At 41.4% G+C, this 19,718-nt stretch overlaps 1 protein-coding gene across 8 annotated transcripts in view; it reads left to right on the top strand.

Annotated features, from left to right (window-relative positions):
• The window catches only part of TRAPPC9 (trafficking protein particle complex subunit 9), an 852,706-nt gene that overhangs the window by 27,029 nt on the left and 805,959 nt on the right, over positions 1 to 19,718 (top strand). For all 8 annotated transcript variants that reach the window (XM_065586245.1, XM_005291042.5, XM_005291041.5 and 5 more), the window contains exons 3-5: positions 9,517 to 9,662; positions 11,874 to 12,002; positions 15,169 to 15,195. In XM_065586245.1, coding sequence (XP_065442317.1) covers positions 9,517 to 9,662; positions 11,874 to 12,002; positions 15,169 to 15,195 — 302 coding nt within the window. The remainder of the gene's footprint in view (positions 1 to 9,516; positions 9,663 to 11,873; positions 12,003 to 15,168; positions 15,196 to 19,718) is intronic.

The following is a 19,718-nucleotide window of genomic DNA, read 5'->3' as shown; positions in this document are numbered from 1 at the left end:
TTTGTTAGTCTCTAAGGTGCCACAAGTACTCCTGTTCTTTTTGAATAACTTAGTTCTTCATAAACAACAATGAATTACAGATAATTTTAAAATAGGTGTTTTTATTGGGGATGTCTGTTACTATATATGAACAGCATTTATTGATACCTAGGCTTTGCTGTAGGAAATTGATGTATTTACATGTTGAATATATAAAACCAAATGTCCGCAATATAAATAATTTCCTAACGCAGCTGAGTATATCTTGGGGAGGGAGTGTGAACCAGTTGATAGGGCACTAGACTGGGACTCTGCAGACCTGGTTCTACTCCTACTGCTACCAATGACTGGCTGGGTGACTTTGGGCAACTAACTTCACCTCTCTGCTTCAGTTTCTCAGTCTGTAAATTGGGGGTGGTGATACTTGCCTCCTTTTGTAAAGAACTTCAAGATATATTCATGAAAAGTGATTTTAAGAGCTAAATATCAAGCTGGAAAATATTAGTTATTGTGACCATCTTCTGATCTTTCTGATAGGGTTATAGTACATTTATTTAAAATACTTTTTCATGGTTTTTGGGCAGCATTTATTATTTTAAAGGCAGAACTAATATTGCCATGCACTGAGTGAATCACTTGCTCTTTAATTTCATGTATAATCTTTGAAAGCAAAGAAACAAATGAGCAAAAAAATAATAATATCCAGTGAAGCTAAATTTTATTATTTTTTGCATCAGACTTATAAAACAAGTGAAAATGTGTCTGCTTAAAGTAGTCCAGACAGCAGTAACCAGAATTGACTTACTTTGCTTTTCCGTTTTTCATAAAAACGTATGTCTATGGAACTGTACTATAATGCAACTATCTATTGCAATTAACTGCATTTTTGATTTCTACGTGGTGTCTTTCTAAATTCACACCTTTATTTTTAAACCATTCCTGCTAAAGCATTGATTGCTAGCATTTTGCTTTAAATTGAGAATTTGCATCTTTTGTGAAATGTACCTTTAATATAATTCTCGGTTAAAAGATATTTTGTCTATTCTTCAAATTCACCAAAAGCTTGGATTCTTGGCTGTAACACCAACATTTGAAAAGAAACTATTGTCATATTATTGGTCATGACAACTTGATATATTGGTTAATATGGGAGAGAAGTACTAGGATGAAAATGAATTAAAAAGAAAACTTTCTAATTAAGAGAAACTACAGATCATAATTTGAAAGAAAAAGTAATGCCAAGTGTCCTTAATTCTAAGGACTGTGTTATTGAGGTAGAAATAGGTTGGAGGGTTATTTCCTCTAATGGAAATATAGCTTTTGTAGAAAGGCATGATAGTTTCCCATTTCACTGTTCAATTTATATAGATATTACAAACAAATCTAAAATAGCAATGATTAGATAATCTTACATTTTTAGTCCAAAAATATGGGTACTAGCAAAATTCTTCTAATCTCTCCTCTCCTCTGCTCTGCTCTCAATCCCGATTATAATTTGTTTATATCACAGCAGACAATACTAAATATTAGAATGAGACATATTTCCACAGAATCCAAAAAATTCGGAACCTGTGCTGAAATCTGGTTAAAACTTGACATAGTCTTGCACCTCATAGATGCAGCCTTAGCTTTCACTCAGAATTTTCTTGCTGTTTCCTTTTGTTTCAGCCATCTTTATAAAGTATAACTTTAATGGAAATCTAAAAAGGGTAATGCAAGTGCTGTGGTTTCCTTGACAGCTGTGGGACAAAGTGAGAAAAGTCCTTGGATTCAGACCCACTACTTGTCCCTCTCATCACCCCAATCATGGATCCGATGTGATTGTATCTGAGGGGCATTTCAGATTGATGATTGGAGAGGTCATTTCCAGTATTTTTGGATGGGCAGTAGCAACAGAAGGCATATTTTCTTGTCTCACTGTGTAATGGCCTCTGCTGCTGCTTCTGCAACAGTGATATTAGTTTTGGTTGGTTACCTGTCTGGTTCTCCCATAGACATCTCTGCCACTTTCTTCCATATTACCCTTCTAAGATACCTACTAAAAATGGCAAAATTCTGATGGTTAGGTTAAGGGGCTGTCCTTTATGTGCAATGTATATTTTTAAAAAAGTATATCAATGTACATATTTTGATCCCCTCTCTCCCAACATTCATGTTTTCCTTAGGGCAAAAAAGAAAAAAAAATGTTAGTTCCACTTGTTTATCATTGCCCTAACCACTTAGCTTGCATAGTTTGTCCTACTCCTCCTTCCCATTTGTCACTTGTCACTTTAGATTGCATGCTCATTGGGGCAAGAAGACTGTTTGTATAATGCCTAGGGAAGTGGCACCCTGTACTTGATTAGGGGTTTCTGGGCGCTACTGCACTAGAAAAAATAACTACATTTTAATGTGTTCACTGTTTCAGCTGCTGCACCCAACTACTGTTACAAGGTTTGAGACCTCTATCTACAGAAAGGGTCAGCATTAGAAAAATGTAATGTAAATACATTTTACTTTAATAAAAAAATAGGTCAGTGTATGGGTTTAGATGTTAAGTTCTGTTTTTTAAAACGTTATCATGAATTGAATTTAGTCATAACAAATGCAATTGCTGCTGTTAGAGGCATAAATCTCTGCTAGTCTCATGTTTCCACACAATTTTACTGAGTTTTCCCATTTTTTCGTAAGAAGGTGTACCAGTTCATACAAAGTGCTCTGTAATTTTCCTGAGGTCCCTATTGCACTCTTTCAAATTCTTTAGGGCAGTGGTTCTCAAACTTTGTTTTCACGGACCACTTGAAAATTCCGGCGGGTCTCGGCGGACCACCTAATGATCTTTCCAAATGTTTGTACCGTCAGGTAACTATTGCAAAGTGCTATATAAATTTTTTAAAAATAATTAATGTTTTCTACAAATAAAAGCACACAACTCATATTTTAATATCAGTAGTCTTACCTTTCTAATGTGATGGATGTGCCCCCTCCCCCGTGTCGTGGCAGCCCCTGAACTGGGGCTGGGGTGGGAGGGGAGTCTCCCTGGCAGCCGCAGCCCTGGAGCTGGGAAAAGTTGCCTCTTTCTCTGTGCGTCACAGCCCTGCATGCCCCTAATTCCCTGCAACCCCTCTTCTCACCCCATTGCCACCTCCTACCTATCCCCTGTTCCCACCAAGGCCACCATCTCACCTTACATGTGCATTTTCTCACTGGCCGTGGTTCGCCACTCCAGGCCAATGGGGGCTGCGAGAAGTGGTGCGGACCGAGGGATGTGCTGGCCGCCCTTCCCGCAGCCTCCATTGGCCTGGAGCGGCGAACCACGGCCAGTGAGAGCCACTATCAGCTGAACCTGCGGACGCGGCAGGTAAACAAACCGGCCCAGACCTCTAGGGGCTTTCCCTGAACAAGCGGCGGCCCGACTTTGAGAAGCACTGCCTTAGAGGGAACTATCCACAGAGGACCTGAATGGAGCTCGCGGACCACTGGTAGTCCGTGGAACAGAGTTTGAGAATCTCTGCTTTAGGGTTAGTCCATATATCTACTGTAAATCTTAGCAAACTTAGTTTTCATTTCAGAATCCAATTTTTGTTCCTATTTAATATTTAGATGGTAAGGTTGGATTATTTATTTGAAAGGAAATCAATTTTTATAGTCTCAATTAACTGACCAAGTTGATGGTTATATCATTTAGTTGTTAAATAAAAGAATGGTCTTCAGGGAAGAGAAGGCCAGACCTACAAGTTTGATCGTTTTGGGGAAACATTTATATGGATCATCAAAGATTTCATAGTGCTGTATAAACATTAATCATTTCAACATGCCTATATGGTAGGTAAATGGTATTATCCATATTTAATAGTTGGAGATACTGAGGCAGAGAGGCTGAGTGACTTGCTCAAATTCTCACAGCACATCAGTGGCAGATCTGGGATTATTACTCAGGAGTTCCATTTTTGTACTCAATCTGTGCTGCCTCTCAGTGATCCAGAAAATAGTGAATCTAACTAGAGAATAAGCAACCCTGGATTTACTACTTATTGGTAGGAAGGGACTGAGAATATGATAGGATAGCCTAATTTTGGCAATTAATTGATCTTTGACTATTAGCGGTAAATATGCCCAATGGCCTGTGATGGGATGTTAGTTGGGGTGGGATCTGAGTTACTACAGAGAATTCTATCCTGGGTGTCTGGCTGGTGAGTCTTGCACACATGCACAGGGTTTAGCTGATTGCCATATTTGGGGTCAGGAAGGAATTTTCCTCCAGGGCAGATTGGCAGAGGCCCTTGGGGTTTTTCGCCTTCCTCTGCAGTGTGGGGCAAGGGTCATTTGCTGGAGGATTCTCTGCACCTTGAAGTCTTTAAACCACGATTTGAGGACTTCAGTAGCTCAGACATAGGTTAGGGGTTTGATATAGGAGTGGGTGGGTGAGATTCTGTGGCCCGCATTGTGCGGGAGGTCAGACTAGACTATCATAATGGTCCCTTCTGACCTTAAAGTCTATGATTCTATGAATAGTGGTTATAAGCTGCTTGAATTAAAAATAATAAAGAATAACAGATTTAGATTTTAAGAAAACGTATGCATATTAAGAGAGATAACGGAGGAGGCGGCAATATGGAATGGGAGAATATATTAAATCCACCAGTGTGGAAGAAAATTGGAGCACTATGAAGGATATGACAAAGATTAACGGGTCTGAAAAATGGAAGGAATCAGGAACAGCTGAGTTTTCAAGAAAGGCTGTTCACAGATCAGAAAGTGTAAAATCTCTGCTGGCACTGAAAATGGAGAAGTAGGAGGCATCCAAAAATAGCTGCTCAGCAGGATAGATAAAAATCAATGATTTAAAAACAATTTTTTTTATTTAAATCAAATTTTGTTGATAAAATACTTTTTGAGGAAAAACCCATCTAAAGATACATTATAGGTCAAAGATATTGCATCATGGAATAGGGATTATTAATTCTATAGTATGAGACAATATATTCATGTAATGTTTAAGAAAAGTTTTGTAAAGGAGTTCCAATAGTTCATTGATTAGGGACCCAATCGTATGGGGTTTCAGGTGCTTCTGTATAGATTATGTAGGTTAATCTTTCTATCTACCCAATGGGACTCAGTGCTCAGTCTAGAAGATACCATCAAAGATGCTTAGTTTTGCAGTTCTCAAACTGTGGATTTGTCTCTCCAGAGGTAACATGCTTGTTAACAGCAAAAATGTTTTAAAATAAATAAATATATAGAGGTGAGAAATAACAGACCTCAACTCTATTGTCCCTCTGCAAATTTGTGTACACAGAGTTAATCCTTTACCTCTCTCTAAAAGTGCAAAGTTTCAAAACATTCAATGAATAGAAGATTGTTGGGGGCGGAATAGATCTGGACAAGGAGAAGAAGTCTGGAGATAAATGTGAGAAGGGAGGGACACACAGTAGAAACAAAAGTGAAACTGTTTGAGTAGCATAGAAGTCTTGAGGTCTGTCTTAGGCTTGGTCTACACTACCCCCCTAATTCGAACTAAGGTACGCAACTTCAGCTACGTGAATAACGTAGCTGAAGTCGAAGTACCTTAGTTCGAACTTACCTTGGTCCACACTCGGCAGGCAGGCTCCCCCGTCGACTCCGCGGTACTCCTCTCGCCGAGCTGGAGTACCGCAGTCGACGGCGAGCACTTCCGGGTTCGACTTATCGCGTCCAGACTAGACGCGATAAGTCGAACCCAGAAGTTCGATTTCCAGCCGTCGAACTAGCGGGTAAGTGTAGCCAAGGCCTTAGTGTAGCCTTTGTTGATTTGAGATCTACCATACCATTCTCTCACTAGAAGAGAGAACCTATAATGGCAGCAGGCCATAAGATACCCAGTTTGGGAATAAGAACCATTCAAGAAATATGTTTGCTGATGATGATTTAAAGAAAGTGACACCGGTGAACTGGTGGAAGTCACTTAAGCACTTGGATTCAGAGACTGTTGAAGAGAGAATCTCACTTTTAACATCAGTAGCATCTTCTGCCGATGTAGAAAGAATATTTCCTTCCTTTGGACTAATTCATTCCAAATTGAGAAATCGTTTGGGACCTGAAAAAGCAGGAAAGCTTGTTTTTCTTTTCCAGATTATGAACAAACAGGAAAATGAAGGTGAAGACAACTGAGTTAGCTGCAGTAGCCAATATTTTAAGTTTCTTATGTTGACCTGGCTGACATAGTCGATTTAATTTTTGTTTTTTAAAAATATTTCTTTTAACTATTTTAGTTAAAAACAATTTTAACAAAAACAAACCTGATTTTAAAAAACGTGAATGTTTAATACATTCAAAAATTAATATGCTTGTTTTGTTAAAATATTATGTTTGCTGTTGAAGAAAAAAATCCAGAATACATAATGTTGTTGTTTTAGTTAAATAAAACAATTTAAATGTCTTTCTGGTGATGTTCTCCTCCTAATACAGCATGCAAGAAAATCCTCCAAATATTAATGCTTAACCTGTTGAATTGGAGATAGTTCACCTCTTAATGACTTTATAAATATCTGCTTCAATTACCCTTTGGTAAATGAAATAACCAAACAATAATTCATTTTCTGATATAGCTGTAAAACTAATCTGAAAAGTTTTCAAAATAAATCACTGTTTAAAAATGTATAGTTTGTACCTTCTAAAAATGAAACCTACATCTATCTCTGAGTTGTGAAGAATATGTATTAAGATTATAACAACCAACAAGAATGCACTTTTATGTAGAAATCTATGATTAAATCGAGTCTTCCTGACTAAATCAAATCCACCCTTCTGCTTAGTAAGACATGGTCATGGAAGAAGAGGAAAGACTTAAATAACTTGGAGAAATTTAACCTTGGAGAGAAGATACTAGAAACCCTGAGAAATGTATCTGAATAATATACTCCTATTGGAAGAATCTCTAATGTTACAGCAATAGGATTTGTGTGTACTTACAAAATTAATGTAGATGAGTGACAGTTTTATTCAATCTTTCAAATGAAAAAAAGCTTAATGTCTGGTGGTGCAAATATTTTCAGTCTATAGAATACTTAGGTGTGTGCTTGAAGGCAGAGCAGAATGTGTGAAGATTTGCTGAGGGGCTCGGAGGGTATGTCTACACTGCAACTAGACACCTGTGGCTGGCCCATGCCAACTGACTTGGGCTTGTAGGTCTTGGGCTTTAGGGTGTTTGAAGTGTAGGTTTCCGGGCTTGGGCTGGAGCCCAAGTTCTGGGAAACCTCGCACTTCATAGGGTCCAGCCCAAGCCTGCAAGTCTACACTGCAGTAAAACAGTTCCACAGTCCAAGCCTGAGTCTGCTGACACAGGCCAGCCACAGGTTTTTATTGCAGTGTGGACATACCTTGAGAGGAGAAGTCTCTTCGGAGAAAGTGAATGATTTGTCTCTCGTCTTGAAGCATGAGGAGTCCAGAGGGGGAAGTATATATTTGTTACTTTGCATCTGTTCCATTCACCTACTTCTTTCTGAGAAATTCTGGTTAAGGAAGGCTAGCATCAATACTACATCAAGAATCCATTATCCAGATTAGTTACTTTTCTAATAATTAACTCTATTGAAGCATCTATTTAGTTTAATATTTTCCACAAGCTGCCTTGTTCCTTGTAGTTTCCTTACTTGGGTGGTTGGGGAGAGAGATGGGGACTGAATGCCTTGTGGTGTTCTATAGCTATTTTTCTAGCTGATCTTTTACTTAGTGGTATAGGTGGGCTTTGAAGAGAATCCCATTCAGCTCTTGGCTGAAATTATGGTGGCAATGTTGGTCCCCAAGGCTGAAAGTGAGAGTAAAAGTGGGAAGATGCTTAGGTTTCCAACAGATCCATAGATAATCCAGCCCCTTGCAGGAAAAAAATAAGTTGTGTGCTATTTTAACAGGCTGTTAGTTCTACAGAGCAAATATTTAATCAATAGAACATGAAAAGAATGATCTGCCTATTTCTATTAACATTTTTCTCTATATATTTCATAATTTACAAGTAAAATTATTCTCTCTGAAAGGAAGGCTTTCAGTTTAATCTATGTACAGCAGTGCTGTATATTCAGAATATATGTTGTCTGTATATCTCATCAATATTTCTTGAGGGTGGTTGGTCTTTATTTTTCATTTTGCCAAATACACTGGTTATAGTTGATGTTGGGCTGTTTGCTCAGTGATAAAGGATGGATTGCCATTGTGATGGGTTCGGTCATAGAGATCCCCTTGGGACTGTCACCTGATGTGCTGAGACTACCTCTGAGCCCGTTTTCTCTGCCAGTTTGGGCTTCCAGAACCCTGCCTTTTTGAGCCAGACACGCCAGTCTGCTCCAACACAGACCCAGCATCTGAACCATGCCCCCCAAAGCTGCAGACTTAACTGAAAAGAGCTTAGCAAGTGCTCCTGTATCTAGCACCCAGCTCCCAATGGGATCCAAACTCCAAATAAATCCGTTTTACTCTGTATTTAGCTTCTACAGGGTAAACTCATAAATTATCCACCCTCTATAACACTGATAGAGCGGTATGCATAGCTGTTTGCTCCCCCAGGTATTAATTACTTACTCTGGGTTAATTAATAAAATCACTTTTGCTTATTAAGTATAAAAAGTAGGATATAAGTGGTTCCAAGTAATAACAGACAGAACAAAGTAAGTTACCAAACAAAATAAAACAGAACACGCAAGTCTAAGCCTAATACAGTAATAAACTGAATACAGGAAAATCTCACCCTCAAGATGTCCCAATAAGCTTCTTTCACAGACTAGACTCCTTCCTAGTCTGGGCCCAATCCTTTTCAGACTAACGTTGTGGTTTATGTGGGTCCAGCAGTCACTCACACCCTCTTAGTTATAGTCCTTTGTCCCAGTTTTTTTCAAGCATCTCTTTGGGGTGGAGAGGCCGTCTCTTGAGCCAGCTGAAGACAAAGTGGAGAGGCTTCAAGGGCCTTTTATATTCTCTCTCGTATGGGCAGAAACCCCTTTGTTTTTCTGTGCAAAGTCACTGCAACAAGATGGAGTTTGTAGCCACCTGGGCAAGTCACATGTCCATGAATGATTCAGCTTTTTGCAGGCTGACGCCATTGTTTACATGTTAGTTTGAACATTCCAAGAAAGCTCAGATGTGGATTGGCATCTCCCAAAGTCCATTGTCAGTTAAGTGTTTCTTGATTGGGCACTTACTGAGAATAGTCCTTTCTCAAGAAACTGACCAAATGCTTCACTGAGGCTACTTAAAATCAAATACATTGAGATACAAGTACATAGCCAATATTTGTAACGTCAAATACAAAAATGATAGACTTACAGACAGCATAAAACAGCGAATTATAACCTTTCTATAGACGCCTTACTTGACCTCCTTTGTACAAGATTTGGTGCAACTATAGGACGTTGGTTGCAACAATGATCTACATGGTCACAGTTCATGTCAGTAACGTCACAGCCATGTTTAATGTCTCAGTGATGCTTGTTTTTAATCTTCCCTCTCTATTTACGTAACTCGATGCTTTCTCAGCTCATAGGATGGAGGTATTGTGGGAGTAACTATACACTATCTTTTATATTTCAGACATTATAAGAAACGTTGTCAAGGTCGGATGCGGAAACATGTTGGTGATCTGTGTCTACAAGCTGGGATGTTACAAGATTCCTTGGTACATTATCATATGGCTGTGGAACTTCTGCGGTCTGTAAATGACTTTTTGTGGCTTGGAGGTAGGCTTAATTGATGCTGATAAAACACAAATGATTTAAGATTCTGGTACAAAGCAAATGATGGTAGCTTTTTGTAGCCTTTCTGCTGCAATATAAAAAGGCAGCAATTAAATGCACTTAAAAAGACACTTAAAAAAAGCCAATAAAATGTGACTTGAAAATCAAGCCAAAATAATTAGTATGTGACTAAGAATGCAAGGAAAATACTGTTTGTTATAGAAAGTGAAAATTTAGCATATTTGTAATATAAAATATGTGCTTCTGTAGCATAACTTCATTATGCATGACTTATTTAATAGCTGTTTTTAAAAAGGTTATTTTAGTCCTTAGGTGAATAGGTGTGGGGGAAAAATGTTTCAAATGCTACCTGTATGAGGCATAGTAAAGATTGGATGAAAAAATGTATGCCTCTGTGGCTGCCAAACCCACATATATTTAACTTACATTGACATACCTTCACTCCTTTCACCTCATGCAAAACAGTTTTGGCCCCTAGGCTTCATCTCTTTGCAGGCCTCTTTTTTTTCTTGTGCTGCTGTTGCTTTTCTCCTAGGTGCACAAGTGGTCATTGGACGCTTAGCTGCTGATTCTCGTTCCTCCATAGAATCACAGAAGTGTAGGGACCTCAATCCATCATCTAGACCAGTCCCCTGCTCTCAAGGCAGGACTACGTAATAACAAGACCATTCTTGACAGATGTTTGTGTAACCTGTTCTTAAAAATCTCCAATTACGGAGATTCCACAACCTCCCTAAGCAATTTGTTCCAGTGTTTAACTACCCTAATGGTTAGGAAGATTTTCCTAATATCCAATCTCAACCTCCATTGCTGCAATTTAAGCCCATTGCTTCTTGTCCTGTCCTCAAAAGTTAACGAGAACAATTTTTCACCCTCCACCTCATTGTAACAACCTTTTATGTACTTGAAAACTCTTATCATGTACCCCCTCAGTCTTCTCTTCTCCAGACTAAACAAACCCAATTTTTTTCAATCTTCCCTTATAGGTCATGCTTTCTAGACCTTTACATCATTCATGTAGGGAAATCACTAGCAGCTCTTGTTGCTCTGCTATTTGCTTCTCCTTCCGCTCCTCTTAAGATATGTATACACTTTGAGCTGGAGGTGTAAATTCTGGTGCAAGGAGCCATACACATGCTAGATCTGATCAAGCTGTTGTGCTAAAAATAGTGTAGCTGCAATGGTGCAAGTGGCAAAAGTGGCTAGCCACTTCGAGTATGTAGCCATCCAAGATGCTAGGTATGTACTTGGGGTGGCTGTCTGCTCACACTGCCATACCTACAATCTATTTTTAGTGCACTAGCTTGATTGGAGATAGCATGCGGTATGTATCCTTAAGCTGGAATTTGCACCTCCAGCTGAGCGTAGACATACCCCCACAGGCACATCTTTGAGTTATTTTACTTCATAGGTCTTTTGCAAGAAGGGAGCCATCAGCTTCAGCCACTCTACTTCCTGTCTTTTTTCTTCCACTCTTGAGAAAGGAACAACGGTGCTTAGAACGTTCTGTTCTAGCGTGGGAAGGAGCCAGACAAAATTTTTATTCATGAAGGGTGCAGTGGTATATATGTAGCCATACACATGTTACGCGTGATGTGTACCATGGACAGTGGCAAGGAGGAGCAGGGCTGGCCGCCCCACTGCCCAGACAAGTGTGGCCCCTCCTTTATGACAGAGATTGCTGAAAGCATCATGATGGAGAGCTCCATGGGGCCAAAATCGAGAGAGTTGCATTGTTGCCCCTGTGCACTGAAGTTCAGCACTACCGTGGTCCCGCCATCGTGATGGAGGAGCTGCAGAGCCAAACCTGGCTGGACACACTGAGCAGTGGGGTTGACAGTACTGGTCCTCCTTGCCGCTGCTGTGGGGCCGGCTTCTGTACCAGGGCTCCCCCCTGGGGGCCTGCCTGGCCTTGCTCCATTTCCAGCAGCCCATGTTCCTTCTCAGGGATGGGGAATGAGATTGCAGCTGGGTGGGAAATGCTTGAAGGGGACCGAGTGTGGTGTGAACTCAGTAGGTGAGCGGGGATGGCTTTGCGGGGGTTGACCCCCATGGAAAAAATTTCTGTGGGGGCCCCTGGCAGAGTGAGGTTTTTGAGGCTCTATTTATAGGATTATAAATTATAATACTTCATATCATGTGATGAATTGATTCTCTGTTAATTAAATATATTTCTTTATCTTTAATCTCCAGCTGCTCTTGAAGGTTTATGCTCAGCATCAGTTATCTATCACTACCCTGGTGGCACAGGAGGTAAAGCTGGGGCTCGTAGGGCACAAGGTAGTTCTCTTCCCGCTGAGGCAGGCAACAGACACAGACCAGGTAAGCCTTAAACAGGGCTTCTGTTCTGACTTCCCCCCCAGAGGTTTAGTAATGGGAACCCTTAATCTATAGTCTTCCCTCCCCTCCCCCATGTGTAATAAGAATTTCACACAAAGGTAAAAATGGTATTAAACTGAACTACATTTCTTTTTTGTGAGAAGATTTATTTTTTATGATAAAAATCCTATGGTTTTGTAGTGATATTAAGAAATGTGCTTACCCAGAGATAGAATTTGTTCAAAATTTCTCTGGTTGTGTGTTAAGATTTGGTGAAAATCATTCAGCAGAGAAAAACACAGGCAATTTTCAGAAAATATATAAATGGTGTGAGAGGGATATATGAATTGATAAGGATAAGAAGGGTATGTTCAATATCCAAGGCTTTTGGTGTTCTTTATTCAAGGACTTGTTTGGAAAACCGTATCACTTTGTTTAAAACTTTGCATATATACTCTGCCAATAATGCATGTTTCAAAGTAGCAGCCGAGTTAGTCTGTATCCGCAAAAAGAACAGGAGTACTTGTGGCACCTTAGAGACTAAGGGTAGGTCTACACTACCCGGTAGTTCGGCAGCAAGCAAATCGAACTTCTGGGTTCGACTTATCGCGTCTTGTCTGGACGAGATAAGTCGAACCTAGAAGTGCTCGCCGTACCTTAGTTCGAATTGAGGGGTTAGTGTAGACCTGCCCTAACAAATTTAGGTGCCACAAGTACTCCTGTTCTTTTTGCCAATAATGCATGTTACTTGTATGAATTATAATATTCTAATATTGAATTGTAATTCATATCAATTTTAAACAAAGACCATTTAATAGGTCTTTTATTAAAATAATGTTGGTTGTAAAATTAAACACCAGTCAGGAAACTGACAACTTGCCATTGAAAGGCTTTAGTATGCTTTTTGTAAATACTTTAATTGTATAGCTTTTATGAAATAGGTTACCTTCCTTGGAGAGAGTGCCTACTTGCTATTTAGAGTTAAACAAGGGAATGGGGATTTTTTTTTTAACAGCTGACCATAAATTTTTTTTTAAATTGTGATCAGAACTAATTCCATCTTGTAAAAATAGCTTTACTTAATATACATATCAAAACTGGCAAACATTTATTTTGCATTTTCAAAGGATGAATTACAAATTATATGTATTGACATTTCAACTTTATAGTAAAAGAGCATGTTTCAAAAGATTACACCAGGTATTCATGTAATTTAAGTAAATAAGGTTTTGTTATGGGACCTCAGTGGTTCTCAAACTTTTGTACTAGTGACCCTTTTCACGCAGCAAGCCTCTGTGTGTGACCCCCCCCTTTATAAAGTAAAAACACTTTTTTAACATTTAACACCATTATAAATGCTGGAGGCAAAGCGAGGTTTGTGTGGGAGGCTGACAGCTTGCGACCCCCCCCCGTGTAATAACCTCCCGACCCCCAGTTTGAGAACCCCTGTGTTAAAATGAATCTTACAAGTTGGACAAGATGATATCTCACTCATCAAGCACACAGTTGTAGCTCTCTTCGCTTCTCAGCAAAGATTTAATAGTAGATGTTGCAGTCAGGTCTCGTTATTAAAACTTATTTTTACAAAAGTATATTATCATAATTAAGTGATAGTTGTCAGAATAACTGAACAAAATACATTTTGTGATTTATTACTACTTTCTTTTTGTTTTGTAATTTAATAATTTGCAGCGTCTTCCAGTCACTTCTGCAATTTGTATATTTAATACATTGTTAAATATAAACTTCTTAAATTTCTTGTTAAAAGCTTTTCCATAAGCCACTCTCTGCATCAAGTAAAAAATATTATTCATAGAGACAACTAGTATTTTAATTGTCTGTTCTCTTCACTCCATACCTTTCAGGAACACACATCTTAATCTAGAGCTGTTATTTTACAGTCCACATTATAGCTCCAGTTATTACAACTGTTATTTTGGGGTCTAAATAGTTAGTTTCTAATCTTTGTTGGAACAGCAACTATATCCTGATACCAAACCATCTCTCCAAAAATATATATAAAGGTCTGATTACAACACAAACTTTATACCCATTTTTGTATCTTTCTCCTGTAAGGTTTTCTGATTGTTTTTTCCTCTTTAGTACATACTGTTTGTGCAACTCCCCTCTGTCTGAAGTATCTTACTTTTTCAGTTGCATTTCTGTTTGATTTCTTACATTTTTAAAAGTGACAAGTAAAATAGCATTAGGTATAGAAAATTAATTCCAGTTTTCCTGTAGCTTTTAAATCTCTAGCTTACCTCTCTGGTCTAGAGGCTTAGAATCAGTTTAAGGAAGTACAAGCTATCGGATAAAGAACACAAATAATTTGGGGCTATTGAGCCCTCATTTCACATTTCAATTACCTTCTCCAAGGATAAGAGCAACAAGATGCTGTATCTATTAAAAAAAAAAATCACTTCTCTCAAATTCAAACTCCTTTTACCATATATTTAACATAAATGGTTTGAGTTGTTGGGTAGGCCTTACACAAAACATCCCATATTAGAATCTCATGGAATACCTCTAAATCTGAGAGGTAGGGAGCATTTCTTTCTGCTACCCAACCTTGACTGAAGTCTACCACCAACATGCATTCACAGTTTCTGAAGAGCCATGCTCTGTGATGGTAGAGTCATTAACAAAATCTCAAAAAAAAGGGATGATCTTTTTAAAGCAAGTCAGAAGACATTAAAAAAGTATAAGTCTTAATGGTAGTAATTGTGTGTTAAATACTCTACAAGCACTTGTAAATAAACTGTTATGGAAGCTTGCTAACCAAAAAAAAAAAGTGTGTGTGCGCGCGCACGGACGGACGGACTGAAAATTAAGATCTACTAGGATTTGACTTTAAAATATCAATAAAAATCGAAGAAAAATATTACTTGCTTTTGGTTTGGTCTTAGAACTGATCATAACTGTTTTTTTTTTCAGAATATATTTTTTTAAAAAAGGACATTTAATATAGGTACAGGATATGGTAAATATGTTGTATGACTTCAAGTTAATCAACCATTGTTATAACAGCAATGTCTGTGCTGGATTTTAATAATTTTCCTGTAATTTTGCTCATGACTGATGATAGTTGTAAAATATATATTGCAATAGCTTACTTTATGTTGGCTATATTTTTAAGGCTGAAAAAAATATTTTTTTTCCCTCCTCCTAGGGGCCCAAGAAGTTCTCATTGACCCAGGTACTTTGTCTTTTTGCTTGTTTTCTGACAGTAAGCTTTGTTTGTTTTTGGTTTTATTAGTTGTTTTGCATCTGTGCGGATGATTACAGCTAAATGTTCAAAATTGGTTCAGACTTTGTGCCTCAGTTTTTGGTATCAGTTTGATAAAGCGTGGGCCTGATTTGACTCTTAGTTTTGTGGGTGTTCAGCACTTCTTAAAATCAGGCCCAAGATGTATCAAGTCACTTATCCAAAACTTGATAGGCATTTTTAAAAATTTGAACCTGTGACTTTGTCATGATCATATGGATTTTGGAGAACACGGTCTAAATAACATCAGAATGGCTAGAAAGCTGGCTTAACTGTCTCTTTCCATTTACTTACAAGAACAACTTGATTTCCTCCCCCCCTCCCCCCCCCAGTTACATTTTTAGTAATGCTGTGAGGTAGTGGTCTTAATGCCTTTTTCTAGAGCAGTAATGTTGACTTCACTCTGTTCTAAATACAGTGTCTTCCCAGCATTCTTAGGCCTTGTCTACACTACGAGAGTAGTTCGATTTTACTTGCATCGAATTTTTGTAATCGATATTGCAAAGTCGAACGTGTGTGTCCACACTAAGGACAGTAATTCGACTTTGTGCGTCCACACTAACGGTGAAAGCGTCGACATTCGAAGCAGTGCACTGTGGTCAGCTATCCCACAGTTCCCGCAGTCCCCTCTGCCCATTGGAATTCTGGGTGTAGCCGGCAATGCCTTCTGGGTAACAAAATGTGTCGAGGGTGCTTTTGGGTAACTGTCGTCATCCGTCCATCACTCCCGCCCTCCCTCCCTGAAAGCGCCGGCGGGAAATCATTTCGCGCACTTTTCCAGTCATTGACAGCGCGGACGCCACAGCACTGCGAGCATGGAGCACGCTGCGACCATCGCTGCAGTTGTGGCCGCTCTCAACGCCTCGCAGCTTATCATACAGGTTTCCCTGAGGCAGATGCAGAAAAGTCAGGCGAGGAGGCTACGGCACCGCGGTGATGTCCTGAAGTCTGAGAGTAGCACGGACCTGTCAGAAAGCAGGGGACCCAGCGCCGAGGACATCGCGGTGGCAATGGGTCATGTTGATGCCGTGGAACGGCGATTCTGGGCACGGGAAACAAGCACTGAGTGGTGGGACCGCATAGTGCTGCAGGTCTGGGATGAATCCCAGTTGCTGCGAAACTTTCGCATGCGGAAGGGAACTTTCCTTGAACTTTGTGAGTTGCTGTCCCCTGCCCTGAAGCGCAGTGACACCCGGTTGCGAGCTTCACTGAGTGTACAGAAGCGAGTGGCCATAGCCCTCTGGAAGCTTGCAACGCCAGACAGCTACCGGTCAGTCGCGAACCAGTTTGGGGTGGGCAAATCTACCGTGGGGGTTGTTGTGATGCAAGTAGCCAAGGCAGTCGTTGATGTACTGCTGCCAAAGGTAGTGACCCTGGGAAACGTGGAGGCGATCATAGATGGCTTCGCAGCGATGGCATTTCCAAACTGCGGTGGGGCCATAGATGGAACTCACATCCCTATCCTGGCACCGGACCACCAGGCCACCCAGTGCATTAACCGAAAGGGCTACTTTTCCATGGTGCTGCAAGCACTGGTGGACCACAGGGGACGTTTTACCAACATCTACGTGGGATGGCCGGGCAAGGTTCATGACGCTCGTGTTTTCAGGAACTCTGGTCTGTTTAGACGGCTGCAACAAGGTATTTACTTCCCGGACCACAAAATAACTGTTGGGGATGTGTAGATGCCTATAGTCATCCTCGGGGACCCAGCCTACCCGCTAATGCCCTGGCTCATGAAGCCCTATACTGGCGCCCTGGACACTGAAAAAGAACTCTTCAACTACCGGCTGAGCAAGTGCAGAATGGTGGTGGAGTGTGCTTTTGGCCGTCTCAAGGGGAGATGGAGAAGCTTACTGACTCGCTGTGATCTCAGCGAAACCAATATCCCCATTGTTATAGCAGCTTGCTGTGTGCTCCACAATCTATGTGAGAGCAAGGGGGAGACCTTTATGGCGGGGTGGGAGGTTGAGGAAAATAGCCTGGCTGCTGATTACTCACAGCCAGACAGCCGGGCGATTAGAAGAGACCAGCGGGAAGCGCTGTGCATCCGGGAGGCTTTGAAAGCAAAGTTCCTGAGTGAGCAGGGTAACCTGTGACTTTAAAGTTTGTGTACTGAGAAGCTAAACCTGCCCCCGTTTCTTTACCCAGTTAATGTTGACTATCCTATCCAGTTACATACCCCCTTCACCCCCCTTCCAACACACGTTTCGAAATAAAAATAGTTCAACTTTGTTAAAGCACACCGTTTTCTTTAATACTGTTTTCGCAGGAATTTTTTAAAACTGGGACGCAGACTGTGGTGCGGAGCGGGTGTAGTGTAGTGACGCGAATGCAGCTTCTAAACTCAAGGATTGACAGGCTCCGCTGCGGTGGGATGGTTGTTTCAACGGAGCCTGTCACCCCTCCTGATTGGGACTGTGTGTATGGGGGGGTCTATGTGACTTTGTGGCAGGGGGAGGACGGTTACAGATCCCCTGCTGTGTGGCTCTGTGATCCTGCCTAAGGACCGCCGCTTAAGATCTGTAACTGCCCTCCCCCGCCACAAAGTCACAGAGCAACCCACCCCCCACCACATAACATGAAAACAACCTCCCAGACTAACCAGGGTAACTAGTCACTGCATCACTGCACTGTGTATGTGCCCTGCTGCTGTGCCTGCCCCCGACTATGTACCCTGCCAAAGGTGACTGTCCTGTCCAATTACCAACCCCCTTTCCCATCCTCCTCCAAAAGAACATGATTGAAACAGTAGTTTACAGAAACGTATTTTTTATTATCAACTACACATGGCATTGGGAGGTGAAACTTGGACGGGGGCTTGTGTCAGGCGGGAAGGAAAGAACTTTTCAAATTTTGGGAAATGAGAGCCTTCTGCTACTAGAGCTCTCTGCAGGGGTGGAGTGAGACTTAGCAGGGACTCTGCCGCCTCTCCTTCTTTGCACTTTGGGTGAGGTGGGTATGGGACTTGGTGGCAGGGGAGGGCGGTAAGAGATGGACTGCAGCGGGGCTCTGTCCTCCTGCCTCCGTTCCTGCAGAACATCCACAAGGCGCCGGAGCGTGTCCGTTTGCTCCCTCAGTAGTCCAAGCAGCGTTTGAGTCGCCTGCTGGTCTTCCTGCCGCCACCTCTCCTCCCGATCCATGTTGGCTTGGTGCATTCGGGTCAAGTTCTCCCGCCACTGGGTCTGCTGTGCTGCCTGGGCTTGGGAACAGGCCATAAGCTCAGAGAACATGTCCTCCCGTGTCCTCCTCTTCCTACGCCTAATCCGCGCTAGCCTCTGGGAGTGTGATTCCAGGCTAGGTTGTGAGACAGTCGCAGGTGGGGCTGTGGAAATGGGAAAAAGGGAGTGAATTCCTCAGAAAGAAAAATGTAGTTGTGAACAAAGAACATAGTCTTTCTCTGTGAACAAGACCATGCACAGCACCTATCACATGCACACTCAGCACAAGGTCGAATTTTTGGCCTTCGCATTCAGTGCCTGGGGTCTTGCACAGCACATTTGAGAAGCGGGGCAGCACAACGGAATTTCTGTTGCAGGCAGACATGGTAAGCCGTACACTTGTGGCAGTTTAAAACTTTTAGATTACCACTGCCCTCATTTCACATTTAAAGCTATGTCAGTTCCTGCAGCCAGCAATCCGGCAAGCGGGAACTCTGCCCCTGTCCCACCCCCTCGCGGCTGTCCCCGGGAACGATCCCTTTCGGCTGCCCCTCTCCCGCCTCCACCGCGTGGCTACAAACCAGCGGTTACAGTTCTGTCAAGGAACGGGAAAGCAGTCCCAACACTAACATTCCCCTACCTAATTAAAAGCAGGTCACCATGGGCGACATCACCCTGATGAGGATCTCTGAGAGCGACAGACAGAGAATGTTCCGGGAAAGCCTCCAAAGACCAGGGCCGTATGCCGCCCTGCTATGCAGAGCAATGATTCCCGAGTACGTGATAGTCTCGTGGCGCGGCAACGTCTCGTACTTCGGAGGACCCAATAAGGCCGCTCTCCCCAGGAACCTCATGCAACGGCTTTCAAGTTACCTCCAGGAGAGCTTCATCGAGATATCCCAGGAGGATTACTGCTCTATCCCCGGACATATAGACCGCATTTTACTGTAGCTGCAGTAGCAGGGAATAAACAGTAGAGCGGCTTGTGCAGGACAATCACTGAAAACCGGACATTGCTAGATTTTTTTTCAAAACTTGCACTGCCCATGACTAAACCGTTAAGCGCATAGGGCACACTAATCATAAACAACCCATTCTTTTAATTGTTAATATTCCTGTTTTGTTAAAAATAAATGTTTAGATGTTTACAACACTTACTGGCTGATCCTTCACCAGATTCTGTGTCAGGGGTAACGGCTGGGGACGCTTCGTAGGGGATCTCTGTAAGGGTGATGAAGAGATCCTGGCTGTCGGGGAAATCAGCGTTGTGAGCGCTGCCGACTGCCTCGCCCT

Source organism: Chrysemys picta, chromosome 2 (assembly GCF_011386835.1).
Source record: "Chrysemys picta bellii isolate R12L10 chromosome 2, ASM1138683v2, whole genome shotgun sequence".
NCBI classification, from domain to species: domain Eukaryota; kingdom Metazoa; phylum Chordata; order Testudines; family Emydidae; genus Chrysemys; species Chrysemys picta.
The sequence above is the reverse complement of the archived record's forward strand: the minus strand, read 5'-3'. Positions and strand labels throughout refer to the sequence as shown.